We start from the raw sequence: 25749 nt of genomic DNA on the forward strand, positions 1-25749 counted from the left end.
GGAACCGCGTGGTGTCTGTATTTGACAACGTAAGGCTGCACCACATCGCAAAATTAAATGACCTGGAACTTTATTTTCCTGGCCTCGAAAAAAATGTTAATTTTTGTGAAGCAAAAAAATCCACACAGTCTAAGTGCTCCCATGCAAAATAAAAATAAAAAAATCAGTAAAATAAAATATTTTATTAGGGGTGTCTAATAAAAGTTTTTATTTATTTATTTAGATTTTTTTGCTTTAATTTTGTCTCACCTTGATCCAACACGCTACTTTACACATCTTGGATGTGTGTCTTTTTGATTCATCTTTGTAACAAAACCAGGTGAGCGAAGCAGAGAAAATTAGTGGTGTGTGTGTGTGTGTGTGTGTGTGTGTGTGTGTGAGTGAGAGAGAGAGAGAAATTCAAATGAACAATCCAAACTTGTATCTTTATTAAATTATAAAATTAATTTAAACATTTATCTATGTGCCATCTTTGTTAAAGAGCATAAGACAAAGTCTTTCAGCATGAAAGTACGTATTTTTAATGTGTGACAGCGTCCTGTATCGTAACTGAATCTCTGCTGTTTCTAACAAACCAAACCGTAGTTGGAGACACACCTTCCTCAGTACAAATAAATGCACTGGGGGCGCAATAGGGACCCCTCCAAGATGGTGGCCACACTGATGCAGCGGCAGTCCATGAGGCGTCTACGTATATAATGTGTATGGGCGGAGCAGGCGGAGCCGAGCGTCTGAGGTCACGTGTCTGTCTGTGGACACGGAAATGCTTCGTCAGTTGCAGTGATCAATCAAAACAATCTCAAAGTGATTTTTTTTCCCCCTTCCTCATTATCTTGAGCTGCATTAGCATCGTCATGGACGGTATGTAGCCTTTAAACACACCGACTCACAGCTCTTTTCACCGTGTCAGTAAAATTAGCTTCCAGGACCGACGACTCGTCCGACCGTACGCCGAGTTTACAGACGAACCTGTCAAGTGGCTTAGAGTCGGTAGAAATTCAAATGACTTAAAACCAGCAAAACTGGAATACAAGATTAATCTAAACAGAACTTTGGTGGCGGCATCAAGCGCTCGCGGTCCACAAAGCTAACAAAAATATACTAATACAGAAAATATAAATGGGGGAAAAAACAGCAAGCCACGAAGAATATGGTAAATGCAACGATTCGAAATCAAGTAGTAATTTTAATAAAGAGAAAAACAATTAACACTGACCACCGCTGACAAATGAGGGGTTTGTGCTGTGCGCATGCGCACTAAGACGTTTGGACAGTCAGGATGAAGGTAGGATTTATGTAAACTTATGAGCACATCTATCTATCTAAATATATTATACACACACACAAATAATTAATGTTTTTGAGTTGAATGGTATGAATATTTAATGAGGTGAAAGATGGTGCCATTCAATGAGGCGAGGCAAAGTTTAATGGAACATTACATCTTTCACTGAATTAAATATTTGTTCCATTGAAAGAATGAAAAAAACATTCATTATTTGTTTCATATAATGGCTAAAATAGGTCCTTGTAATTTGTCATTTTATTAATTTATAAACAGTGGAAAAAGGACTTACATTTTGGTGTTCAGTCAAACATGAACTTTAAATTGGAGTCCAAAATTGCGATGATGTAGTCCGTGTTGCCGTGCACTGACTTTGTGTAGTTCCTCAGTCCAGAGAAAAATCACATCAACAATTTGTCCAGCTTTTCATCCAAACAGCTCTTCATGTCTCCAGATGTCTTACAGAATAGTGTATTTGTTTTTGTGTGTGTGTGTGTTAGGAGAATTATCAGCGTCAGTTAGCTCCTTCAAATCGTCGTCAGTCAGCAAAACAAACTCCACGCTGCCCCCGGTAGCACCAAAATTTCACGCTAAAAAAGAACTATTGCACGGTCAATGAAACACAACTGCAAATGGTATGAAAAATCCATGTCACGTGACATACAACCCACCAATCAAATGACAAGGATCCACTCAGCCGTTATGTAAATTATAATAGCCAAGTGGCCGCTGTATGGCTTCATTCACACAATATCTGACATTTGCTGTTTGGTATGCTTATGTATTTTAGGTCAGTGATAAATGCTGTGAAAACAGAAAGTTGATAGGACAAATATTTTTGAAGAAATTAGCAATTTTAGCTAAACAATAAACAATGGATGTGCTGCAATGCACCATGGGAGTTTGGGGTTTTAAATGTTATTGTGTTTCATGTTAGTTTAACAGTGTGTTGTTAGTGTTATTGATTATTGTGATTTTGTAGTTCATTTGGTTTAGTCACTTAAGTTATATTGCTGTTACCATGAATGAGTTCAGTCTCATGTTGCTGACAGCATGAGTGAAATGTATACTGTTTGATCTCTCTGTGTTTCAAATTAGAAGCACCTGCATGCAGTAAAGACCAACAGCTGTGCGTGTGTGTGTGTGTGTGTGTGCGCACGCGTGCGCACCTGCAACTTCGATCAAGGACAAACAGAGCACAGCTGACATTTGCTGTTTGGTGTGCTTATGTATTTTGGGTCAAGGATGAACACCGCTAAAATGGAACACCGATAGTTTAAGGCACAAATATTAGCTAACATTGCTAATTACATTACATGGAGAAATGTGGCGGGGGCAGTGGTAGACACAGTTCTGCTAATCCGCTAACTGATAATTATGTAAGCTAATGTTTTCATTATCGGATTAGCTTTTCAAATAACCTTGAAAACCAACAGTGGATTAATTATCTTCCGATAAATTTAAATAAATTTTAGACCGCTAACCTATTTTTGTAGGCGTGGTGAACAAAGCTTAACAGTTACAAACATTTATGAAGTTCAAAATCAAAGATTTGAGTACCTACCTGTTAAATGCTTTGTAGTAGATGTGCAGTTCTATCCTCTGCAAACAGAGGAGAGCTGGTTCCAGGGGAAACTGCTCTGACCTCTGCAGACAAAGGAGAACTGGTCACAGAAAAGAAAAGCTCATTTCTTTTGACCCCATATGGATGTGCCGGCAATATCGCCATCATCAGATGGTTGTCAAATCAACTTTTTGGCTTTGCAAATGGCTTTTTTTTGTTGTTGTTGTTTTACAAATAAAAAATGGCATATTTTATAAAAGCACATTTATATGTAAACACCAACACACACACCTCACATTAACGTGTTGGTTTTTACATAGAATGAATGAGTCATCCAATCAGTGTTAGCGGAGGCTCATTTACCCATAATCCCTTTAGCATCTGTCTGTGTTTGTTACAAAACTTCAGAATTAGTGCATTATTTAAAATGAAAAGAGATATGTACAAATTGTAGATTTGTACAAATGACAGAATTGACATTAATGGAGTTATTCTGTCTGTATTAATTTTATTTACACTTCAAAACTATAAGTCAGCACTGCTTTATTTTCCAAGACCTCCGCCTCACGGCGACACTGTTATTGCGCAGAGAGTTGAGCTTCGCTGCTCCTCTCAACTGCTTCTCTGCTACAAGTTATGTAGTAAACAGGAGCTTCCAGCAGGGGGCAGGGCACTCAAAGACAGAAGTGCTGACTCATTGTTTGGGTCTGTGGTCTCCTTTGACGGTACCAGAAGCGATTCAGCTTGTTAGTTGCAAGTGTGCCGGAGACAATACTGGAAGTTATCGTTTCGCTATAGCTTCCGATAATTTTTTTTGTGTGGTTTATCGGTTTAGCCTCATAAAAGATAACTTTTCAGTTAGCTGATTATCTGTTATCAAAGCTAACTTTTTGGTTAGCTGTGCCCACCACTGGGCGGGGGGATATGAACCGGGAACCTGCTGCACCAAAACCAAGTGCACTAACCTCTTGGTCACCACCCCTGCTATTCATATATATATATATAGACTTTTATTCATTTGCACTTTAACATAACAGAATCGTCATTCATAATCACCCACAGGCCTTGAGTCCAAAAATTAGATATTAATAAGCAGAAATAGGTCCAAGCTGGGTATTCATAAAACAATAAGGACTCCACTGTGATTCTAAGTCTTGCTTATTAGCTTAGCTATCTCGGGGCTAGACATTGACCACCTTTTTACCACTGGCACACAGGGCCAGCAGCTTTGAGAAGTTACTGGCCCCACCAAAATTCTACTAGCCCAGACGTACATGGGTGATGTGAACTATAGCTGCTGAAACTTTTGAATTTTGACGCAATTTTGTGCGTTCTGGTGCATTCTAAGGCTGAAATTAATGAACACTAAGACTGCACAAAATTGCCATTGGTTTACAGCTTTTTTGCATTTCAGTTTTTGTTTGAACATGTTTATCTTTGAACTTACTTTGTATGTAACTTTTTGTGTTACTTATTTCTATGTTATTTGTTGTTGAGCATATCAAATACACTTGAGCAGAATAACATTAAAAGTGTAAAATTGTTTTACTATTTAACCTGTTTGTTTAAAATTTTAATGATTTTTTTAAGTTGGAACTGACCTTACATGCACTTACTAATTTAAGTTATTTTACGTTTTAATTACCATTTAAGTGTTGTGAATGAATTTTTAAGTTGGAACTGACCTTTTTCTTGGCTGGTGACCGGGTGTGGGTGGTTGTAATTTAAACATATTAGAGTTTCATTCATTCAAAGCGTATATGTTGTTCTGTTTGAATTTAAAGATGCTCACGAAAATTGCAGAAGATCGGCAACGGAAAAGACCAAATGTACGCTCTACTTCTTCTTTTGAATTTATTGGTTGTTTGCAAACCAACACAGTGCAATACTGCCACCAACTGTTTGGGTGTGGAGCATTAATGGATTCTGACATTTGTTATATGCATTAATAAGGAATTGTGGAGCTCAGGGAGGGGAGGAAAAAAGTGGGAGAAATTACACTGAACTGTATTCTCTTCAGTAACCTGTTCAATGCACGCTCCACGCATCGACAGCATACATTTCTTTGACCTGAAATATCGTTTCCTCAGCGGAGCGTGCATGAGACTGTGGAAGCGTGGTGCGAGACAAAACCAAACATTGTGGACTCACTGAAGTTGATGACACAGAGATTTGAAGACATTTGACTTTGCCGCTGGAAAAAATGGTAAAGTAAATAGAATTTTGTGAATATTTGTAGTGGCCCAAGCGGGTCATCATTTTATCAATTGTAGTAGCCCAAACATGGGCCAAATCACCGCTGGACCAGGAGGGCTAAGGGTAATGTTTGCCCTGCATCTTATCATCCAAAGAATTAGTTTAAACTTGATGTTGAATAAAAAGAAAATGCATATTTAAGCTTGAGCTGTGATTAATGGGGAAGTCAGCTGGTGGCCTGACTGGCCTCTGATTGTCACATCCTGCTTCCATGTAGTAATGGCACGACAGATCAAACATGGCCTCTTTTACCATTCCACGCTTTCTGTTTTGATATCAGCAAGAAACACCTTTCAATACATGCACGCATTAGTAGGAAGGACCTTTCCATCAGAGCTTTGTGACATCATATAGTGAAAATGTTCAGGGAAAAAAATGGAAAATTTTGGCGCAGATACCCCCCACAGAGGCTCAAGACCACGTAATCTGTGTGTTCTGGACAGTTTATGGGAAACGAAGCCCAAAATGTGAATTCTGCAGATACAGTACAGCACTACAGCAAACGTTTGTGTATGCATGGGAGGAATTTCTACCACACATACAAAGTTTGATTGTGGCAGCACAAGAACAAACCCAAAGTACCAGATCCATAGAGGCAGGAGTCTACCACAGCCAACAGGACCCAAGCTGCAGGCTGTGCAAATGTGCCACCAGAGACAGTCCAGCACATACGTAGTAGGATGCAAGATGCAAGCTGGGACAGCGAACACTGAGAGGCACAACCGAGAGTCTGGAATTATGTACAGGAATATCTGTGCCACGTACAGATTAGAAGTCCCCGAGTCCTGATGGAAGATGCCACCAAAGGTGGTTGAGAACGACAGGGCTCAGGTCCTGTGGCACTTCAAATTCCAAACAGACAAGCAGCTGCTGGCCAACCAACCAGACATAGTGGTGGCTGACAAGGCAAAAAAAATCCACAGTTGTGATTGTTGTCAATTCCAGCTGACAGCAACATCAGAAAGAAGGAGCACAACAAAATCAATAAGTACCCAGGGCTGAAGGAGCAGCTGGAGCAGATGGTGAAGGTAAAGTCTAAAGTGGTCCCAGTGGTAAAAGGAGCACTTGGAGCTGTAAGAGTGGCTTCAGAAGATTCCAGGAACAGCATCAGAGGTCTCTGTGCAGAAACGTGCAGCCCTGTAAGATACGGTCCAGAGCCCTCAAACTCTCAGGCCTCTGAGAGGACCCGAGCTTAAGGAGCACACACACACACACACACACACACTTTCCCCCTGCCACTTCAGTGCATCATGTCCCGGGCTTACATTCTTTTTTTTTTTAGACTGATGGTGGTACATGCTGGTCCATGTTTGTTCACCTTGCCTCAGAGAAGTTGAGGTTCTCTGACTGATCAGTTGAATGTGGCCCCAAAACCCCACAAGTCAGGTCTGAATGTGAAAGTGTTTTTCAGAATAAGAATGTCAGCGTTGAAGCATTGATCAAGCTCTCTTGATCACTGGTGTTAAAGGAACAGTTTTAATCTCCATTCCAATTAATCTGTCTCTTTTTGTCTTCTCAGAAACAATCTTCCAGCTGAAGGTCTGTATCTGACATATAATTTATTCCATCTCAGCCACATGAAACCTCTCACAGGTGAGTCTTCTTTTTGCCATACCTGTGCATTTTTTTTTCCCTGTGTGGTTTGTAGTTTACTTCCAAGCAGCTCGAGAGACTGTCCAAGAAGGCGGAGAAGGACGCTGACAAGGAGCGGGCCAAAGTTAAGAAGGTGAGCTGACCACACAGATCATTTACTCTTGTGTCTTCACAAATGCATTACATTCAGATTCCCTATATGTGTTTGTTTGTATTTGGGGTAAGATGATCCAATCAAAGCTCGAGCAATTTTTCTCAGCCATGTAGGGACTGACTCGAGTGCTGCAGTCATTGATCAAGCACAGAAATTCAGTTGCCCTGTCTACATTCACGACAGTGAGTTATGGTGATTATTCACCATGCTGGTCAATTTTTAACAAAAGAAGACATTCTGCATTGTATTTTAATTTTAGCTTAAACTGTGGCTGCATCAGAATATCTTGTGTGCAGTTCTGGTTCTTTCCTGGGTGTCGCATACAGCCACACAGAGAAGTGATACCTCAAAATTTTGACATCATACCAGCAATGTTCAATCATTAACACCTTTTACTGGACTTTGTATGACTGTAAGGTATCACACAGAGAAAAACTTTTTTTTAAAACCTTTTCTTCTGCTTCCTCATCCTTCAGCTGCTCCCATTAGGGGGCGCCACAGCAGATCAATCGTTTCCATCTCACCCTGTCCTCTGTATCTTCCTCTGTCTCACCAACCACCTGCATGTCCTCCCTCAACACATCCATAAACCTCCTCTTTGGCCTCCCTCTTCTCGTCCTGCCTGGTGGCTCCATCCTCAGCATCTTTCTCCCTATATACCCTGGGTCCCTTCTCTGTACATGTACAAACCATCTCAGTCTCACCTCTCTGACTTTCTCTCCAAACCATCCTACCTGAGCTGTCCCTCTGATATGTTCATTACTAATCCTGTCCATCCTCATCACTCCCAAAGAGAATCGCAACATCTTCAGCTCTGCCACCTCCAGCTCTGCCTCCTGTCTTTTTGTTAGTGCCACTGTCTCTAAGCCATCCAACATAGCTGGTCTCACTACTGTTTTGTAAACTTTCTCCTTCACTCTTGCAGATATTCTTGTATCTCAAATCACTCCTGCCACCTTTCTCCACCCACTCCACCCTGCCTGCACTTTCTTCTTCACCTCTCTACACTCTCTATTACTTTGGACAGTTGACCCCAAATATTTAAACTCATCTTCTTTCACCACTTCTACTCCTTGTTAACTGCACTATTCCACTGGGCTCCCTCTCATTCAAACACATGGAGTCAGACTTGCTCCTACGGACTTTCGTTCACCTTCTCTCCAGAGCATATCTCCACCTCTCCAGGCGAGACCCAACCTGCTCTCTCTACTCTCACTACAGATTACAATGTCATCTGCAAACTTCATAGTCCATGGAGACTCCTGTCTGTTCTCATCAGTCAACCTGTCCGTTACCATTGTGAACAAGAAAGGACTCAGAGCTGATCCTTGGTGTAATCCCACCTCCACCTTGAATGAGTCTGTCATTCCTACTGTGCATCTCACTGCTGTCACAGCATCCTTGTGAATATCCTGCACCACCCTCACATACTTCCACTCCAGACTTCCTCAACAATACCACAACTCTTCTCTTGGCACCATGTCATAAGCTTTCTTTGAATCTTCAAACACACAGTGTAACTCCTTCTGGCCACCTCTACCTTCTCCATCAGTATTCTTATAGCAAATATTGCATCGTAGTGCTCATTCTTGGCATGAAACCATCTTGCTGCTCATAGATCTTCACCTGTTTTTTTAAGAATAGCTTTGACTACTCTTTCCCATAACTTCATGCTGTGGCTGATTAACTTTATGCCTCTGTAGTTACTGTAGCTCTGCACATCACCCTTGTTCTTAAAAATAGGAACCAGCACACTTCATCTCCACTCCTCAGGCATCCTTTCACTTTCCAAGATTTTATTAAATAATCTGGTTAGAAACTCCACTGGCAATGCTCCTAGACATGTCCATGCCTCCATTGGAATGTCATCTGGACCAGCTGCCTTTCCACTCTTCATCCTCTTCATAGCAGCCCACACTTTGTCCTTACTGATCTCTTCCACTGCCTGATTTATTTCATTCATTTCATTTAAAAGAAAAACAAAAAAAAACAAAAAACAAACAAAAAACAGAAAAGCAGAAATAAAGCATCTCCATTACCAGAATGAAAAGGAGCAGAGAGAAGAACAAGTCTTATATTTTCTGCCCCTTTTTACAATACAATCTTTCAATATCCAGTGTCATTTTTCAACATTATTTAACAGATTGTATTTCTTTAACTTGTCACATACCACTGACTTATTTCATAATTATGACCATTATTAAATAGATTACATCAGTGACAGGTTACATTTTTAACTTAAAACATTTTATACATTATTAACAAATTACATTTTTTTTAACTTCCTTACAGCCCACTAACTTATTTTATAGTTTCATACTTACTTAATACATCTAGTTTAATATGTTTTTAAAATAATTTAAGCGACCTTAATTCTTTAATTTCTTTGTTGAGATTGTTCCATAATTTTACATTTACTGCAATACTCCGTTCTTTTACTCTGGTTCTGTATCTTGGTTTTCTAAAGACTTCTATTCCTTTCAGTTTATAACTACTTACTCTTTTCTCAAACATATTTTGAATGTTTGTTGGTAAAGTATTTTTATTTGCTTGGTACATTGTTTGTAATATTTTCAAATCGACCAAATCACGAAATTTAAGTACCCTGTACTTAATGAACAATGGATTAGATGGATCTCTAAAACCACTGTTGCTAATCACCCTTAAAGCCCTTTTCTGCAGAATAAACAAAGGTTGTATATAAGTTGTATATGTTGATCCCCAGATTTCTACACAATAAGTTAAATATGGGAAAATCAATGAATTGTACAATGTTAATAAACCATAACTATTTAATGAATATTTTACTTTATGCAAAACAGCAATGGCTTTCGCTATTTTTCCTTTTATGTAATTTATGTGTGACTTCCATGTAAGATCTTCATCAATTATGACTCCTAAAAATTTCATTTCTTTTACCCTTTGTATATCCATTCCATCTATTTGTAATGACATGTTTTTTTTTTTTGCTCTGTCATTAAACAATATGAAATTTGTCTTATTAATATTTAGTGACAGTCTGTTTATATCAAACCAATGCTTAACCTTTTCCAATTCTGTTTTTATCACTTGTGCTACTTCCTGTATATCTGATCCAGAGTAAAACAGCGTTGTATCATCAGCAAATAAAATGCTACCAAGCACATTAGATACATTCACAAAATCATTGATATACAAAATAAACAGTTTGGGTCCAAGTACTGATCCTTGTGGTACTCCATAAGCAATATTACACAATTCTGATTTGATATTATTTATCTGAACAAACTGTTTTCTGTTTTCTAAGTAGCTTTTTACCCACTGATGTGCAATCCCTCTTATTCCATATTGTTGTAACTTGTGAAGCAATCTTGAGTGGTCAATAACATCAAAATCTTTTTTCAAGTCAATAAAAATACTTACAAAATAATCCTTATTTTCTATTGTTGTTGATATTTTCTCTATTAATTCCATAATTGCCATAGCTGTCGAATGTTTTGTTCTGAATCCATACTGAGCATTATTTAAAATATGATGTTTCTCAGTGAATTTATCCAACCTTGTCACAAAAACGTTTTCCATAATTTTAGAAAACTGTGGAAGCAATGATACTGGCCTGTAATTAGAGAATTTATGTTTGTCTCCATTTTTATATAATGGGACTACCTTGGCAATTTTCATTTCATCTGGAAAAATCCCTGTTGACAGAGACAGATTGCAAATATAAGTAAATGGTTCAATAACAGTTTCTGTTATACTTTTTACAGTCATCATGTCTAAATTTTCATGGTCAGTTGATCTTTTGCTTACACAGTTTTTTACAATATTTCTTATTTCATCTTTTTCCACATTGTCCAGGAAAATACTATTGACCGTATTTACAAGTGTATGTAATGTATCTTCAACTATTGGTTTATTTCCCACCAGACTTGATCCTACATTTGAAAAATAATCATTAAACCCATTTGCCACTTCTTTTATGTCATATATCGCTTTATTTTCTTTGACAAAGTAATTTGGAAAAGTTGCTTTCGCTCCATCACTTTCAATCACACTTTTTATAATTCCCCATGTTGCCCTCATATTATCTTTACTCTTATTTAATTGTTCACTATAATAATCTTTTTTTTTGTTTCCTAATTATTGTCAATAGTTTATTTTTATATTTTTTGTATCTGTGTTCTGTTTCCTTTGTTTGCATTTTTAAAAAGCACCTGTATAAATAGTTTTTCTTTGCACAAGCATTTTTTATTCCCTTTGTCAGCCATGGTTTATTTACTCTTTTCTTACTAATTTCTATTAATTTACAGTTTTTATTATATGATTTCATCAATATTTTCATAAATGAGTTATATGCTACATTAACATCACTGACATAAACTTCTTCCCAATTTTGATTTTTAAGATCATATTTTAATGCCTCTAAGGCTTTTACTGACTTATCTCTTTTAAAGTTTATAACAGTTTTTTTCTTGTACCTATTTTTATATTTAAATATTGAAAAGACTGGTAAATGATCACTAACATCTGTCATCAAGATCCCATTCCTGATAATTTCATCTGTTCTATTTGTAAATATATTGTCGATTACCGTTGCACTTTGCGATGTGATTCTGGTTGGTTTTGTTATCAAGTGGAATAACCCCAAACTATACATTGAATTCACAAAATCACTTATTCTTTGGCAACTGGAGCTCTCTATGTTAATGTTAAAGTCTCCACATATAAAAAGCGTTTTGTTTTTAATTTGATGGAATAGCTCTATTATTCTATCTGTAAATTTCACAACACAAGTGTCTGGTGCTCTGTATACACAACTGATTAAAATATTTTTAGATGTTTCATGTACAAGTTCCACTGTTACAATTTCTATGATGTCATCCACAGTTGTCATTTCTTCTACAATTGTACATATCAGATCTGCCTTTATGTACAGAGCAACACCACCGCCCCTTTTATCTCTTCTGTTCACAAAATACAGCTCATATCCCTCTATTTGAACATCAGTCATGAGATCATCATTAAGCCAAGATTCAGTGATTGCAACAATATTAAATTTATTTTTAAACTGATTTAAATAATCTTTTATTTGCGACATTTTACAATACAAGCTTCGACTGTTTATATGTAAGAGTGACAGGGTATCTTCTGCAATTTTTTCACTATTTAGCTGTTCTACCGTATAATACTCGCAACCAATCGTTTTTAAGTCAAATATACTTTCATCAATATTAGTGTCTATGTCATATATTTTATCATCTGTTTCCATGTTTGATCAGATTTTTTTTTTTGTTGGTCCAATTACCAACAGACGTCATATTTGATTGTCTATTCAGGTCTGTATTTTGTAAGGTCCTCCATGTTTTTGATTTGTATACCGACATCATCCAGCCTTTTCTTTCTCTCATTTTCTTCATTCATTAGCTCCTCAAAATATTCCCCTCCACCTTCTCAACACATTCTTCTCACTTGTCAGCACATTACCATCTGCATCTTTTACCACCCTAACCTGCTGCACATCCTTTTCAGCTCTGTCCCTTTGTCTGGCCAATCAGTACAAGTCCTTTTCTCCTTCCTTACTGTTCAACTTCTTGTACAGCTCACAATATGCCTTTTCCTTTGCTTTTGCCACTTCTCTTTTTGCCTTATGCTGCATCTCCTTTTACTCCTCTCTACTTTCTTCATCTCTCTGACGATCTCAACTCTTTTTTGCCTTCTTCTTTCTCCTTATGCTTTCCTGGACATCTTCTTTCCATCACTAAGTCTTCTTGCCTTCCTTCCTCTGTCCAGATGTCACACCCATTACCTGCCTGTCTGTCTCCGTCACCACATCTGCAGTACTTTTTCAGTTGTCCAAAACGTCTTCCCCTCCATCCAGTGTCTCTCTCACCTGCTCACAGAAGTTTACACAACAGTCTTCCTCCTTCAGTTTCCACCATCTGATCCTTCCCACTGTAGCCAAGTGCTTGCTCACAGGGGGTCGTTTTGACCGTTGGGGTTTTACATAATTATTGTATGGCCTTGCCTTGCAATATAAAGCGCCTTGGGGCAACTGTTTGTTGTGATTTGGCGCTATATAAAAAAAATTGATTGATTGAATTGATTGTTGAGCTCTCACTCTCTTCTTCACCTCTAAAGTCAAACCACCATCCTATGCTGTCTAGCTACACTCTCTCCTGCCACCACCTGACAGTCTCTAATTTCTTTTAGTTTGCATCTCCTACACAGAATGCAGTCTACCTGTATGGACCTTCCTCCACTCTTATATCTCACCCTGTGCTCCTCCCTTTTCTTAAAGTAGGTATTCACCACAGCCATTTCCATCCTTTTTGCAAAATCAACTACCATCTGTCATTCCACATTCCTGTCCTTGATACCATATCTACCCATTACTTCCTCATCACCTCTGTTCCCTTCACCAACATGCCTAGTGAACCACCTCATCTAACTCATTCCAGAAATCTTTCTCTGTCATCTTGCAACCTACCTGTGGGGCATATGCACTGATGATATTCATCATCACTCCTTCAATTTACAACTTCACACTCTTCACCCTGTCAGACACTCGCTTAACCTCCAACACACTCTTCTTTTAAAATGACCCCAACACCATTTCTCTTCCTGTCCACACCATGATACAACTTGAACCCCCTCCCCCATGATCCTGCTCTTACTTCCCTTCCACTTGGTCTCTTGCACACACAATATGTCTACCTTTCTCCTGTCCATCATATCAGCCAGCTCTCTCCCTTTACCAGTCATACTGCATTCAAAGTCCTGACTCTCACTTCCACCCTTTTAGTTTTCCTCTTCTTGCTGTCTCTGGGCATGTTTTCTTCTTCTTCGCCTAGCAGTAGCCCAATTTCTACCAGCACCCTGTTGGGTAATAGCAGTTGTTGATAATCTTTGGCTTGACCAATCTGGTATGAAATTCGATTTGTACTCTGCATGGTTATGATGGCTTGTTAAATGCCGGATGCCCTTCCTGAGACAACCGTGCTTATTTTTTGGCTTGGGATCAATGCAGCCAGTGCATTTAGAGTGTACACTGCATCATGAAAGTATTCACAGCGCTTCACTTTCTCCACATATTTTTCTGTTACAACCTTATTCCAAACTGGATGAAATATTTTTTTCCTCAAAATTCTACACACAATACTCCATAATGCCATTATTGATTCCGCTTATCCATCCGATTCCTTATCGATTCCCTTATCAATACCTCCTGTGAATTTTCTGTGTATTATAGTAGGCTTTACAGGTTTTCTGTGTGTTCAACAACATTTTATTGAGTATTAAAGTAAATAAATATACACACACACATTTTTCATATCATCCAAACTTTTCTGATTTGGATGATATGAAAACCAAACAAAAAGAACAATTTTAAAATATATACACAGTTGAACTGTATATAGAAAAGCTTTGTAAGCTGTGTTATCTTTATTCATTCATTTTAAAGGTCAAACTTATTTGTGGAAGACAGGACAAAAATGGCTCTTTTGACAGTAAAGGTTGCAGACCACTGACCCAGACTGACTCCAAATATTAGTAAATTAAGTACTTTTATTTATTTATTTATTTTGGTGGTTTTCATGGCATTTTAGAAACGCTCTCTGACTTTAAAATGGTACATGTACTCAGGGCAGGTCTGCTGTCTGGTGTTCAGTCACTCACCCAACAACGGCATAGTTTATGTGTACATAAACATAAATGCCATTTTGTTCTTTTACGTTTGTACGTTTCAGCATTCTAAAGAGCTAACTTCTTGGAGAGAGGGGTGGGGGAGGGACAGAGAGAGAGAGAATAAAAACTTTTTCAGAATCTACATAGATGCAAAGTTTAGGGGTACAGAAAGAAGCAATGTGTAAGCAACAGGGGGTTTAGACAAACACATGCAGTGAGTTGGAATGAGTCGAGTCAGGCACAGGACAGGTACAAATTCATGAAAAGCACTAGAATGCATCTTTTAGGGTCTCTTTTTCCAAAATTTCATGGGGGAGCGCTAATTGTTTTATTTCTGTTCATGTCCAGAGATCAAGGATCCAGTGACTAATTTCATATTTATTTACTTTAAGACTCAATAAAATGTTGACATAGAAAACCTGTAAAGCCTGCTTTTAGTACACAGAAAATTCACAGGAGGTATTGATAAGCGGAATCGATAATGGCATCGATATTGATCAAATCAATACCCATCCCTCCCGATAAAACACTCTCAAAAACAACGGCCACTCTGAAGGACTGATAAGGGAATCATTAAGCAAAAAGGCTATTGATGGCGGTGGATTGAATCATTTCTTAACGATACTCGAAAAGAACTGGTTCTCAATACCTAACCCAAGAAGTATTCACAACCTTTGTCATGATGCTCAAAATTGAACTCAGGTGCCTCCTGTTTCCACTGATCCTTGAGATGTTTCTACAGCTTAATTGGAGCCCACCTGGGATAAATTCAGTTGATTGGATATCAAATCAATTTTATTTATATAGCGCCAAATCACAACAAACAGTTGCCCCAAGGCGCTTTATATTGTAAGGCAAAAGCCATACAATAATTACGGAAAAACCCCAACGGTCAAAACGACCCCCTGTGAGCAAGCACTTGGCGACAGTGGGAAGGAAAAACTCCATTTTAACAGGAAGAAACCTCCAGCAGAACCAGGCTCAGGGAGGGGCAGTCTTCTGCTGGGACTGGTTGGGGCTGAGGGAGAGAACCAGGAAAAAGACATGCTGTGGAAGAGAGCAGAGATCAATCACTAATGATTAAATGCAGAGTGGTGCATACAGAGCAAAAAGAGAAAGAAACACTCAGTGCATCATGGGAACCCCCCAGCAGTCTAAGTCTAAAGCAGCATAACTAAGGGATGGTTCAGGGTCACCTGATCCAGCCCTAACTATAAGCTTTACCAAAAAGGAAAGTTTTAAGCCTAATCTTAAAAGTAGAGAGGGTGTCTGTCTCCCTGATCCGAATTGGGAGCTGGTTCCACAGGAGAGGAGCCTGAAAGCTGAAGGCTCTGCCTCCCATTCTACCCTTACAAACCCTAGGAACTACAAGTAAGCCTGCAGTCTGAGAGCAAAGTGCTCTATTGGGGTGATATGGTACTATGAGGTCCCTAAGATAAGATGGGACTTGATTATTCAAAACCTTATAAGTAAGAAGAAGAATTTTAAATTCTATTCTAGAATTAACAGGAAGCCAATGAAGAGAGGCCAATATGGGTGAGATATTGCGCAAATGCAAAAAAGCAGTCCTACATATTTGTTTAATATGCGCATTGATTGACATATCCTGACATATCCCCTATAACTCAGCCACATGGGGTGTGCAGCCAGTACATTCTGAGTGCCGGTCCCAAGCCCGGATAAATGAGGAGGGTTGCATCCGGCGTAAAACAAGCCAACCCAACTATGCAGACTCAGAATCGAATTCCCATACCGGATCGGCCGCGGCCTGGGTTAACAATGTCCGCCACCGGTGCTATTGCCCAACAGGGTGCCGGTGGAAATTGGGCTACTGCTGGGCGAAGACGACGAAGAAGAGGAGGAAAACGTTGCCACGAACAGCAGGAGAAGAAGAAAACTAGAAGGGTGGAAATGAGAGTGGGGACTTTGAATGTTGGTAGTATGACTGGTAAAGGGAGAGAGCTGGCTGATATGATGGAGAGGAGAAAGGTAGACATATTGTGTGTGCAAGAGACCAAGTGGAAGGGAAGTAAGAGCAGGCGCATCAGCGGTGGGTACAAGTTGTTGTACCATGGTGAGGACAGGAAGAGAAATGGTGTTGGGGTCATTTTAAAGGAAGAGTATGTTAAAAGTGTGTTGGAGGTTAAGCGAGTGTCTGACAGGGTGATGAGTGTGAAGTTGGAAATTGAAGGGGTGATGATGAATATCATCAGTGCATATGCCCCACAGGTAGGTTGTGAGATGAAGGAGAAAGAAGATTTCTGGAGTGTGTTAGAGGAGGTGGTGGAGAGTGAGCCCAAGCATGAAAGAGTGGTGATAGGAGCAGACTTCAATGGGCATGTTGGTGAAGGGAACAGAGGTGATGAGGAAGTAATGGGTAGATATGGTATCAAGGATAGGAATGGGGAAGGACAGATGGTAGTTGATTTTGCAAAAAGGATGGAAATAACTGTGGTGAATACCTACTTTAAGAAAAGGGAGGAGCACAGGGTAACATATAAGAGTGGAGGAAGGTGCACACAGGTGGACTACATTCTTTATAGGAGATGCAAGCTAAAAGAAATCACAGACTGTAAGGTGGTAGCAGGAGAGAGTGTCACTAGACAGCATAGGATGGTTGTTTGTAGGATGACTTTAGAGGTAAAGAAGAAGAAGAGAGTGAGAACTCAACAAAGGATCAGATGGTGGAAGCTGAAGGAGGAAGACTGTTGTGTGAAATTTAGCGAGCAGGTGAGAGAAGCACTAGTTGGAGGGGAAGCAATTTTGGACAACTGGAAAAGTACTGCAGATGTGGTGAGGGAGACAGCTAGGGCAGTACTGGGTATGACATCTGGACAGTGGAAGGAAGACAAGGAGACTTGGTGGTGGAATGAAGAGGTCCAGGAAAGCATAAGGAGAAAGAGTTTGGCGAAAAAGTTTTAGGATAGTCGGAGAGATGAAGAAAGTAGACAGGAGTACAAGGAGATGCGGCGTAAGGCGAGAAGAGAAGTGGCAAAAGCAAAGGAAAAGGCATATTGCGAGCTGTACAAGAAGTTGAATAGTAAGGAAGGAGAAAAGGACTTGTACCGATTGGCCAGGCAAAGGGACAGAGCTGGAAAGGATGTGCAGCAGGTTAGGGTGGTAAAAGATGCACATGATAATGTGCTGACAAGTGAGGAGTGTGTGCTGAGAAGGTGGAGGGAATATTTTGAAGAGTTGATGAATAAAGAAAATGAGCGAGAGAAAAGGCTGGATTATGTGGTGAGAGTAAATCAGGAAGTAAAAGAGATTAGCAAGGACGAAGTGAGGGCTGCTACGAAGAGGATGAAGAGTGGAAAGGCAGTTGGTCCAGATGACATTCCAATGGAGGCATGGAAATGTCTAGGAGAGATGGCAGTAGAGTTTCTAACCAGATTGTTTAATAAAATCTTGGAAAGTGAGAGGATGCCTGAGGAGTGGAGACGAAGTGTGCTGGTTCCTATTTTCAAGAACAAGGGTGATGTGCAGAGCTGCAGTAACTACAGAGGCATAAAGCTGATCAGCCACGGCATGAAGTTATGGGAAAGAGTAGTAGAAGCTAGGCTTAGAAAACAGGTGAAGATCTATGAGCAGCAATATGGTTTCATGCCGAGAAAGAGCACTACAGATGCAATGTTTGCTCTGAGAATACTGTTGGAAAAGTACAGAGAAGGACAGAAAGTTACATTGTGTGTTTGTGGACTTAGAAAAAGCTTATGATAGGGTGCCAAGAGAAGAGTTGTGGCATTGTATGAGGAAGTCTGGAGTGGCAGAGAAGTACGTTAGGGTAGTGCAGGACATGTACAAGAATAGTGTGACAGCGGTGAGATGCGCAGTCGGAATAACACTCATTCAAGGTGGAGGTGGGATTACACCAAGGATCAGCTCTGAGTCCTTTCTTGTTTGCAGTGGTGATGGACAGGTTGACAGATGAGATCAGACAGGAGTCCCCATGGACTATGATGTTTGCAGATGACATTGTGATCTGTAGTGAGAGTAGAGAGCAAGTTGAGTCTAGTCTGGAGAAGTGGAGATATGCTTTGGAGAGAAGGGGAATGAAAGTCAGTAGAAGCAAGACTGAGTACATGTGTGTGAAAGAGAGGGAGCCCAGTGGAATTGTGCAGTTACAAGGAGTAGAAGTGGTGAAAGTAGATGAGTTTAAATATTTGGGGTCAACTGTTCAAAGTAATGGAGAGTGTGGTAGAGAGGTGAAGAAGAGAGTGCAGGCAGGGTGGAGTGGGTGGAGAAAGGTGGCAGGAGTGATTTGTGACCGAAGAATATCAGCAAGAGTGAAGGGGAAAGTTTACAAAACAGTAGTGAGACCAGCTATGTTGTATGGTTTAGAGACAGTGGCACTAACAAAAAGACAGGAGGCAGAGCTGGAGGTGGCAGAGCTGAAGATGTTGATATTCTCTTTGGGAGTGACAAGAATGGACAAGATTAGGAATGAACATATCAGAGGGACAGCTCAGGTGGGACGGTTTGGAGACAAAGTCAGAGGCGAGATTGAGATGGTTTGGACATGTGCAGAGGAGGGACCCAGGGTATATAGGGAGAAGGATGCTGAGGATGGAGCCACCAGGCAGGAGGAGAAGAGGGAGACCAAAGAGGAGGTTCATGGATGTGCTGAGAGAGGACATGCAGGTGGTTGGTGTGACAGAGGAAGCTACAGAGGACAGGGTGAGATGGAAACGATTGATCTGCTGTGTTGACCCCTAACAGGAACAGCCGAAAGACAAAGAAGAAGAAGAAGATTGACATATCCTGATCAAAAATGACTCCAAGGTTTCTCACAGTATTACTAGAGGTCAGGGTAATGCCATCCAGAGTAAGGATCTGGTTAGGCACCATGTTTCTAAGATTTGTGGGGCCAAGTACAATAACTTCAGTTTTATCTGAGTTTAAAAGCAGGAAATTAGAGGTCATCCATGTCTTTGTCTGTAAGACAATCCTGCAGTTTAGCTAATTGATGTGTGTCCTCTGGCTTCATGGATAGATAAAGCTGGATATCATCTGCGTAACAATGAAAATTTAAGCAATGCTGTCTAATAATACTGCCTAAGGGAAACATGTATAAAGTGAATAAAATTGGTCCTAGCACAGAATCTTGTGGAACTCCATAATTAACCTTAGTCTGTGAAGAAGATTCCCCATTTACATGAACAAATTGTAATCTATTAGATAAATATGATTCAAACCACCGCAGCGCAATGCCTTTAATACCTATGGCATGCTCTAATCTCTGTAATAAAATTTTATGGTCAACAGTATCAAAAGCAGCACTGAGGTCTAACAGAACAAGCACAGAGATGAGTCCACTGTCTGAGGCCATAAGAAGATCATTTGTAACCTTCACTAATGCTGTTTCTGTACTATGATGAATTCTAAAACCTGACTGAAACTCTTCAAATAGACCCTTCCTCTGCAGATGATCAGTTAGCTGTTTTACAACTACCCTTTCAAGAATTTTTGAGAGAAAAGGAAGGTTGGAGATTGGCCTATAATTAGCTAAGATAGCTGGGTCAAGTGATGGCTTTTTAAGTAATGGTTTAATTACTGCCACCTTAAAAGCCTGTGGTACATAGCCAACTAATAAAGATAGATTGATCATATTTAAGATCGAAGCATTAATTAATGGTAGGGCTTCCTTGAGCAGCCTGGTAGGAATGGGGTCTAATAGACATGTTGATGGTTTGGAGGAAGTAACTAATGAAAATAACTCAGACAGAACAATCTGAGAGAAAGAGTCTAACCAAATACCGGCATCACTGAAAGCAGCCAAAGATAACGATATGTCTTTGGGATGGTTATGACTAATTTTTTCTCTAATAGTTAAAATTTTATTAGCAAAGAAAGTCATGAAGTCATTACTAGTTAAAGTTAAAGGAATACTCGGCTCAATAGAGCTCTGACTCTTTGTCAGCCTGGCTACAGTGCTGAAAAGAAACCTGGGGTTCTTATTTTCTTCAATTAGTGATGAGTAGTAAGATGTCCTAGCTTTACGGAGGGCTTTTTTATAGAGCAACAGACTCTTTTTCCAGGCTAAGTGAAGATCTTCTAAATTAGTGAGACGCCATTTCCTCTCCAACGTACGGGTTATCTGCTTTAAGCTGCGAGTTTGTGAGTTATACTACGGAGTCAGGCACTTCTGATTTAAGGCTCTCTTTTTCAGAGGAGCTACAGCATCCAAAGTCCTCTTCAGTGAGGATGCAAAACTATTGACGAGATAATCTATCTCACTCACAGAGTTTAGGTAGCTACTCTGCACTGTGTTGGTATATGGCATTAGAGAACATAAAGAAGGAATCATATCCTTAAACCTAGTTACAGCGCTTTCTGAAAGACTTCTAGTGTAATGAAACTTGTTCCCCACTGCTGGGTAGTCCATCAGAGTAAATGTAAATCTTATTAAGAAATGATCAGACAGAAGGGGGTTTTCAGGGAATACTGTTAAGTCTTCAATTTCCATACCATAAGTCAGAACAAGATCTAAGATATAATTAAAGTGGTGGGTGGACTCATTTACACTTTGAGCAAAGCCACTTGAGTCTAACAGTAGATTAAATGCAGTGTTGAGGCTGTCATTCTCAGCATCTGTGTGGATGTTAAAATCGCCCACTATAATTATCTTATCTGAACTAAGCATTAAGTCAGACAAAAGGTCCGAAAATTCACAGAGAAACTCACAGTAACGACCAGGTGGACAATAGATAACAACAAATAAAACTGGTTTTTGGGACTTCCAATTTGGATGGACAAGACTAAGAGTCAAGCTTTCAAATGAATTAAAGCTCTGTCTGGGTTTTTGATTAATTAATAAGCTGGAATGGAAGATTGCTGCTAATCCTCCGCCTCGGCCCATGCTACGAGCGTTCTGGCAGTTAGTGTGACTCGGGAGTGTTGACTCATTTAAACTAACATATTCATCCTGCTGTAACCAGGTTTCTGTAAGGCAGAATAAATCAATATGTTGATCAATTATTATATAATTTACTAACAGGGACTTAGAAGAGAGAGACCTAATGTTTAATAGACCGCATTTAACTGTTTTAGTCTGTGGTGCAGTTGAAGGTGCTATATTATATTTTCTTTTTGAATTTTTATGCTTAAATAGATTTTTACTGGTTATTGGTGGTCTGGGAGCAGGCACCGTCTCTACGGGGATGGGGTAATGAGGGGATGGCAGGGGGAGAGAAGCTGCAGAGAGGTGTGCAAGACTACAACTCTGCTTCCTGGTCCCAACCCTGGATAGTCACAGTTTGGAGGATTTAAGAAAATTGGCCAGATTTCTAGAAATGAGAGCTGCTCCATCCAAAGTGGGATGGATGCCGTCTCTCCTAACAAGACCAGGTTTTCCCCAGAAGCTTTACCAATTATCTATGAAGCCCACCTCATTTTTTGGACACCACTCAGACAGCCAGCAATTCAAGGAGAACATGTGGCTAAACATGTCACTCCCGGTCCGTTTGGGGAGGGGCCCAGAGAAAACTACAGAGTCCGACATTGTTTTTGCAAAGTTACACACCGATTCAATGTTAATTTTAGTGACCTCCGATTGGCGTAACCTGGTGTCATTACTGCCGACGTGAATTACAATCTTACCAAATTTACGCTTAGCCTTAGCCAGCAGTTTCAAATTTCCTTCAATGTCGCCTGCTCTGGCCCCCGGAAGACAATTGACTATGGTTGATGGTGTCACTAACTTCACATTTCTCAAAACAGAGTCGCCAATAACCAGAGTTTGATCCTCGGCGGGTGTGTCGCCGAGTGGGGGAAAAACGGTTAGAAATGTGAACGGGTTGGCGGTGTACAGGGGGCTTCTGTTTAGGGCTATGCTTCCTCCTCACAGTCACCCAGTCGGCCTGCTTTCCCGGCTGCTCGGGATCTGCTGGAGGGGAACTAACGGCGGCTATGCTACCTTGGTCTGCACCAACTACAGGGGCCTGGCTAGCTGTAGAATTTTCCACGGTGTGGAGCCCAGTCTCCAGTTCGCCCAGCCTGGCCTCCAAAGCTACGAATAAGATACACTTATTACAAGTACCATTACTGCTAAAGGAGGCCGCGGAATAACTAAACATTTCACACCCAGAGCAGAAAAGTGCGGGAGAGACAGGAGAAGCCGCCATGCTAAACCGGCTAAGAGCTAGTAGCTGCGCTAAGCTAACGGATTCCTAAAAACACACAAAGTGAATAATGTGTAAATAATTTAGAGGTGATTCAGCAGAGGGAGTGCTTTAGTTAAGGCACGTGAAGATTACACCGTGAAACAAATCGTTATCTAGATCAATCTAACTGTGCAGATTAAACAGCTAACAGATACAGCAAAACACCGCTGTGCTCCGGAACAGGAAGTGATACAATACCACAGTGAGAGCCAACCCCCAGTAGAGGCAAGCAAGAGTCAGCCAGATATGTTTTGGAAAGACACACACCTGTCTACATATAAGGTCCCACAGTTGACAGTCAGAGCACAAACCAAGCATGAAGTCAAAGGATTTGCCTGTAGACCTCTGAGACAGGATTGTCTGGAGACACAAATCTGTGGAAGGGTACAGAAATATTTCTGCTGCTTTGAAGGTCCCAATGAGCACAGTGACCTCCATCATCTGTAAATGGGTGAAGTTCAGATCCACCAGGACTCTTCCTAGAGCTGGCCGCCCGTCTAAACTGATTGATCGGGGGAGAAGGACCTTAGTCAGGAAGGTGACCAAGAACCCGATGGTTACTCTGTCAGAGCTCCAGCATTCCTCTGTGGAGAGAGGAGAACCTTCTAGAAGGACAACCATCTCTGGAGCAATCCACCACTCAGGCCTGTATGGTAGAGTGTCCAGACGGAAGCCACTCCTTAGTAAAAGACACATGGCAGCCTGCCTGGGGTTTGACAAAATGCACCTGAAGGACTCTCAGTCCAGGAGAAACAAAATTCTCTGGTCTGATGAGACAAAGATTGAAGTCTTTGGAGGAAACCAGGCACCATCCCTACAGTGAAGCATGGTGGTGGCAACATCATGCTGTGGGGATGTTTTTCAGCAACAGGAACTAGGAGACTAGTCAGGATTGAGGGAAAGATTAATGCAGCAATGTACAGAGACATCCTGGATGAAAACCTGCTCCAGAGCGCTCTTGACCTCCGACTGGAGTGACGGTTCACCTTTCAGCAGGATAATGACCCTAAACACACAGCCAAGATATCAAACGAGTGGTTTCAGGACAACTCTGTGAATGTCCTTGAGTGGTCCAGCCAGAGCCCTGACCTGAATCTGACTGAACATCTCTAGAGAGATCTGAAAATGGCTGTGCACCGACGCTCCCCATCCAACCTGATGGAGCTTGAGAGGTGCTGCAAAGAGGAATGGACCAAACTGCCCAAAGATTGGTGCACCAAGCTTGAGGAATCATATTCAAGAAGTCTTGAGCCTGGAATTGCTGCCAAAGGTGCATCAACAAAGTATTAAGCAAACAGTGTGAATACTTATGGACACGATTCTTAGTTAGTTTCTTAGGGTTTTTTTGTTTGTTTGTTTTTATAAATTTGCAAAAATTAAAAAAAACTTCATGTTGTCATTATGGGGGGGGATTTGGTCCATGTAATTTTTTGTTTGATGTTCTAGAGATGTTTCTGCATTGAAACAGTGTAAAGGTTGAGATGTTGTTTTGCTACCACTGTCTCTGTGTGGTCACCAGGCGCTCCAGCAGAAAAACACAGAAACTGCTCGCGTTTATGCAGAGAACGCCATTCGGAAGAAGAACGAGAGTCTTAACTGGCTGCGTTTGTCATGTCGTGTGGATGCTGTGGCCTCAAAAGTCCAGACTGCTGTCACCATGAAGGGAGTGAGTTTCTGCTGTACCACAACAGGCTGTTGCCATGTCAACAGCATGCGATGTCATCTGACAGAAATGTTTCTCTTTTTAATCAGGTGACCAAAAACATGGCCCAGGTGACCAAGGCCCTGGACAAAGCTCTGGGCTCCATGGACCTCCAGAAGGTCTCTGCAATCATGGACAAGTTTGAAGGCCAGGTCCAGAACCTTGATGTCCATACCTCAGTGAGTACCTGCTGACTGTGATTTTGGAAATGTAGATGTTGCAGAGGTTTTAGTGATAATTGCCATGTTTAAGATGGGGTCTGACCTTTCAGTGGTACAAGGAATTGTGCAAAAAGTAAGGCAGAGGAGATGTACAAATGAAAGGCAAGATGAATAAAAGAGAATAAAAGTTGCCAAATGTTACATACAGGATGTAAACAGTTGTGCACATAGCTGGTGCTCATGCATGCTTAAAATAAATGATACATAGCAGAAACTGTCATCATCGCTTACCTCCTGAGAAGTGCTTCCCTCCATGTTCTGCTGTATGTCCTTTATTTTTAGCATGCACAAGCACCATGAGCACCAGTTATATGCATCCCTGGATATAAATAATATACACAGTAGGGGTAGACTGATTTTCGGCCGGGTCAGTTATCGCCACCGATATTCAATATTTTTGCAAATATCTGTATTGGCCATTTATACTGGCAGTGCATCATGTAGTGACTCACTACATGATGGTCTGCAAAAACAAACTGTCATATCGGCCAGTATAAATGGCCTATATATGTGCAGATGATAATTCTGCTGACAAGTGAGGTGTGAGTGTGCGGAGAAGGTGGAGGGAATATTTTGAGGAGCTGATCAATGAAGAAAATGAGAGAGAGAAAAGGCTGGATGATGTGGAGAGATTAAATCAGGCAGTGGACGAGATTAGTAAGGATGAAGTGAGGGCAGCTATGAAGAGTGAAAAGGCAGTTGGTCCAGATGACATTCCAGTGGAGGCATGGCAATGGAGTTTCTAACCAGATTGTTTAATAAAATCTTGGAAAGTGATAAGATGCCTGAGGAGTGGAGAAGAAGTGTGCTGGTTTCTACAACCCCAATTCCAATGAAGTTGGGGCATTGTGTGAAATGTAAATAAAAACAGAATGCAATGATTTGCAAATCCTCTTCAACTTGTATTCAATTGAATACACCACAAAGACAAGATATTTAATGTTTAAACTGATAAACTTTATTGTTTTTATGCAAATATTTGCTCATTTTGAAATGGATGTCTGCAACACATTTCAAAAAAGTTGGGACAGGGGCAACAAAAGACTAGGGAAGTTGATGAGTGTTCAAAGAACACCTGTTTGGAACATTCCACAGATGAACAGGTTAATTGGAAACAGGTGAGTGTCATGATTGGGTATAAAAGCAG

At 40.5% G+C, this 25749-nt stretch overlaps 1 protein-coding gene across 1 annotated transcript in view; it reads left to right on the top strand.

Moving 5' to 3' along the window:
* Positions 1-721: 721 nt before the first annotated feature.
* chmp1a (charged multivesicular body protein 1A) overlaps positions 722-25749 on the top strand; it is a 35836-nt gene continuing 10808 nt past the window's right edge. Inside the window, exons 1-5 of the mRNA XM_034175662.1 lie at positions 722-861; positions 6625-6644; positions 6754-6831; positions 24199-24345; positions 24432-24560. Coding sequence (XP_034031553.1) covers positions 855-861; positions 6625-6644; positions 6754-6831; positions 24199-24345; positions 24432-24560 — 381 coding nt within the window. The 5' untranslated portion in view covers positions 722-854. The remainder of the gene's footprint in view (positions 862-6624; positions 6645-6753; positions 6832-24198; positions 24346-24431; positions 24561-25749) is intronic.

Source organism: Thalassophryne amazonica, chromosome 8 (assembly GCF_902500255.1).
Source record: "Thalassophryne amazonica chromosome 8, fThaAma1.1, whole genome shotgun sequence".
Taxonomy (NCBI): Eukaryota; Metazoa; Chordata; class Actinopteri; order Batrachoidiformes; family Batrachoididae; genus Thalassophryne; species Thalassophryne amazonica.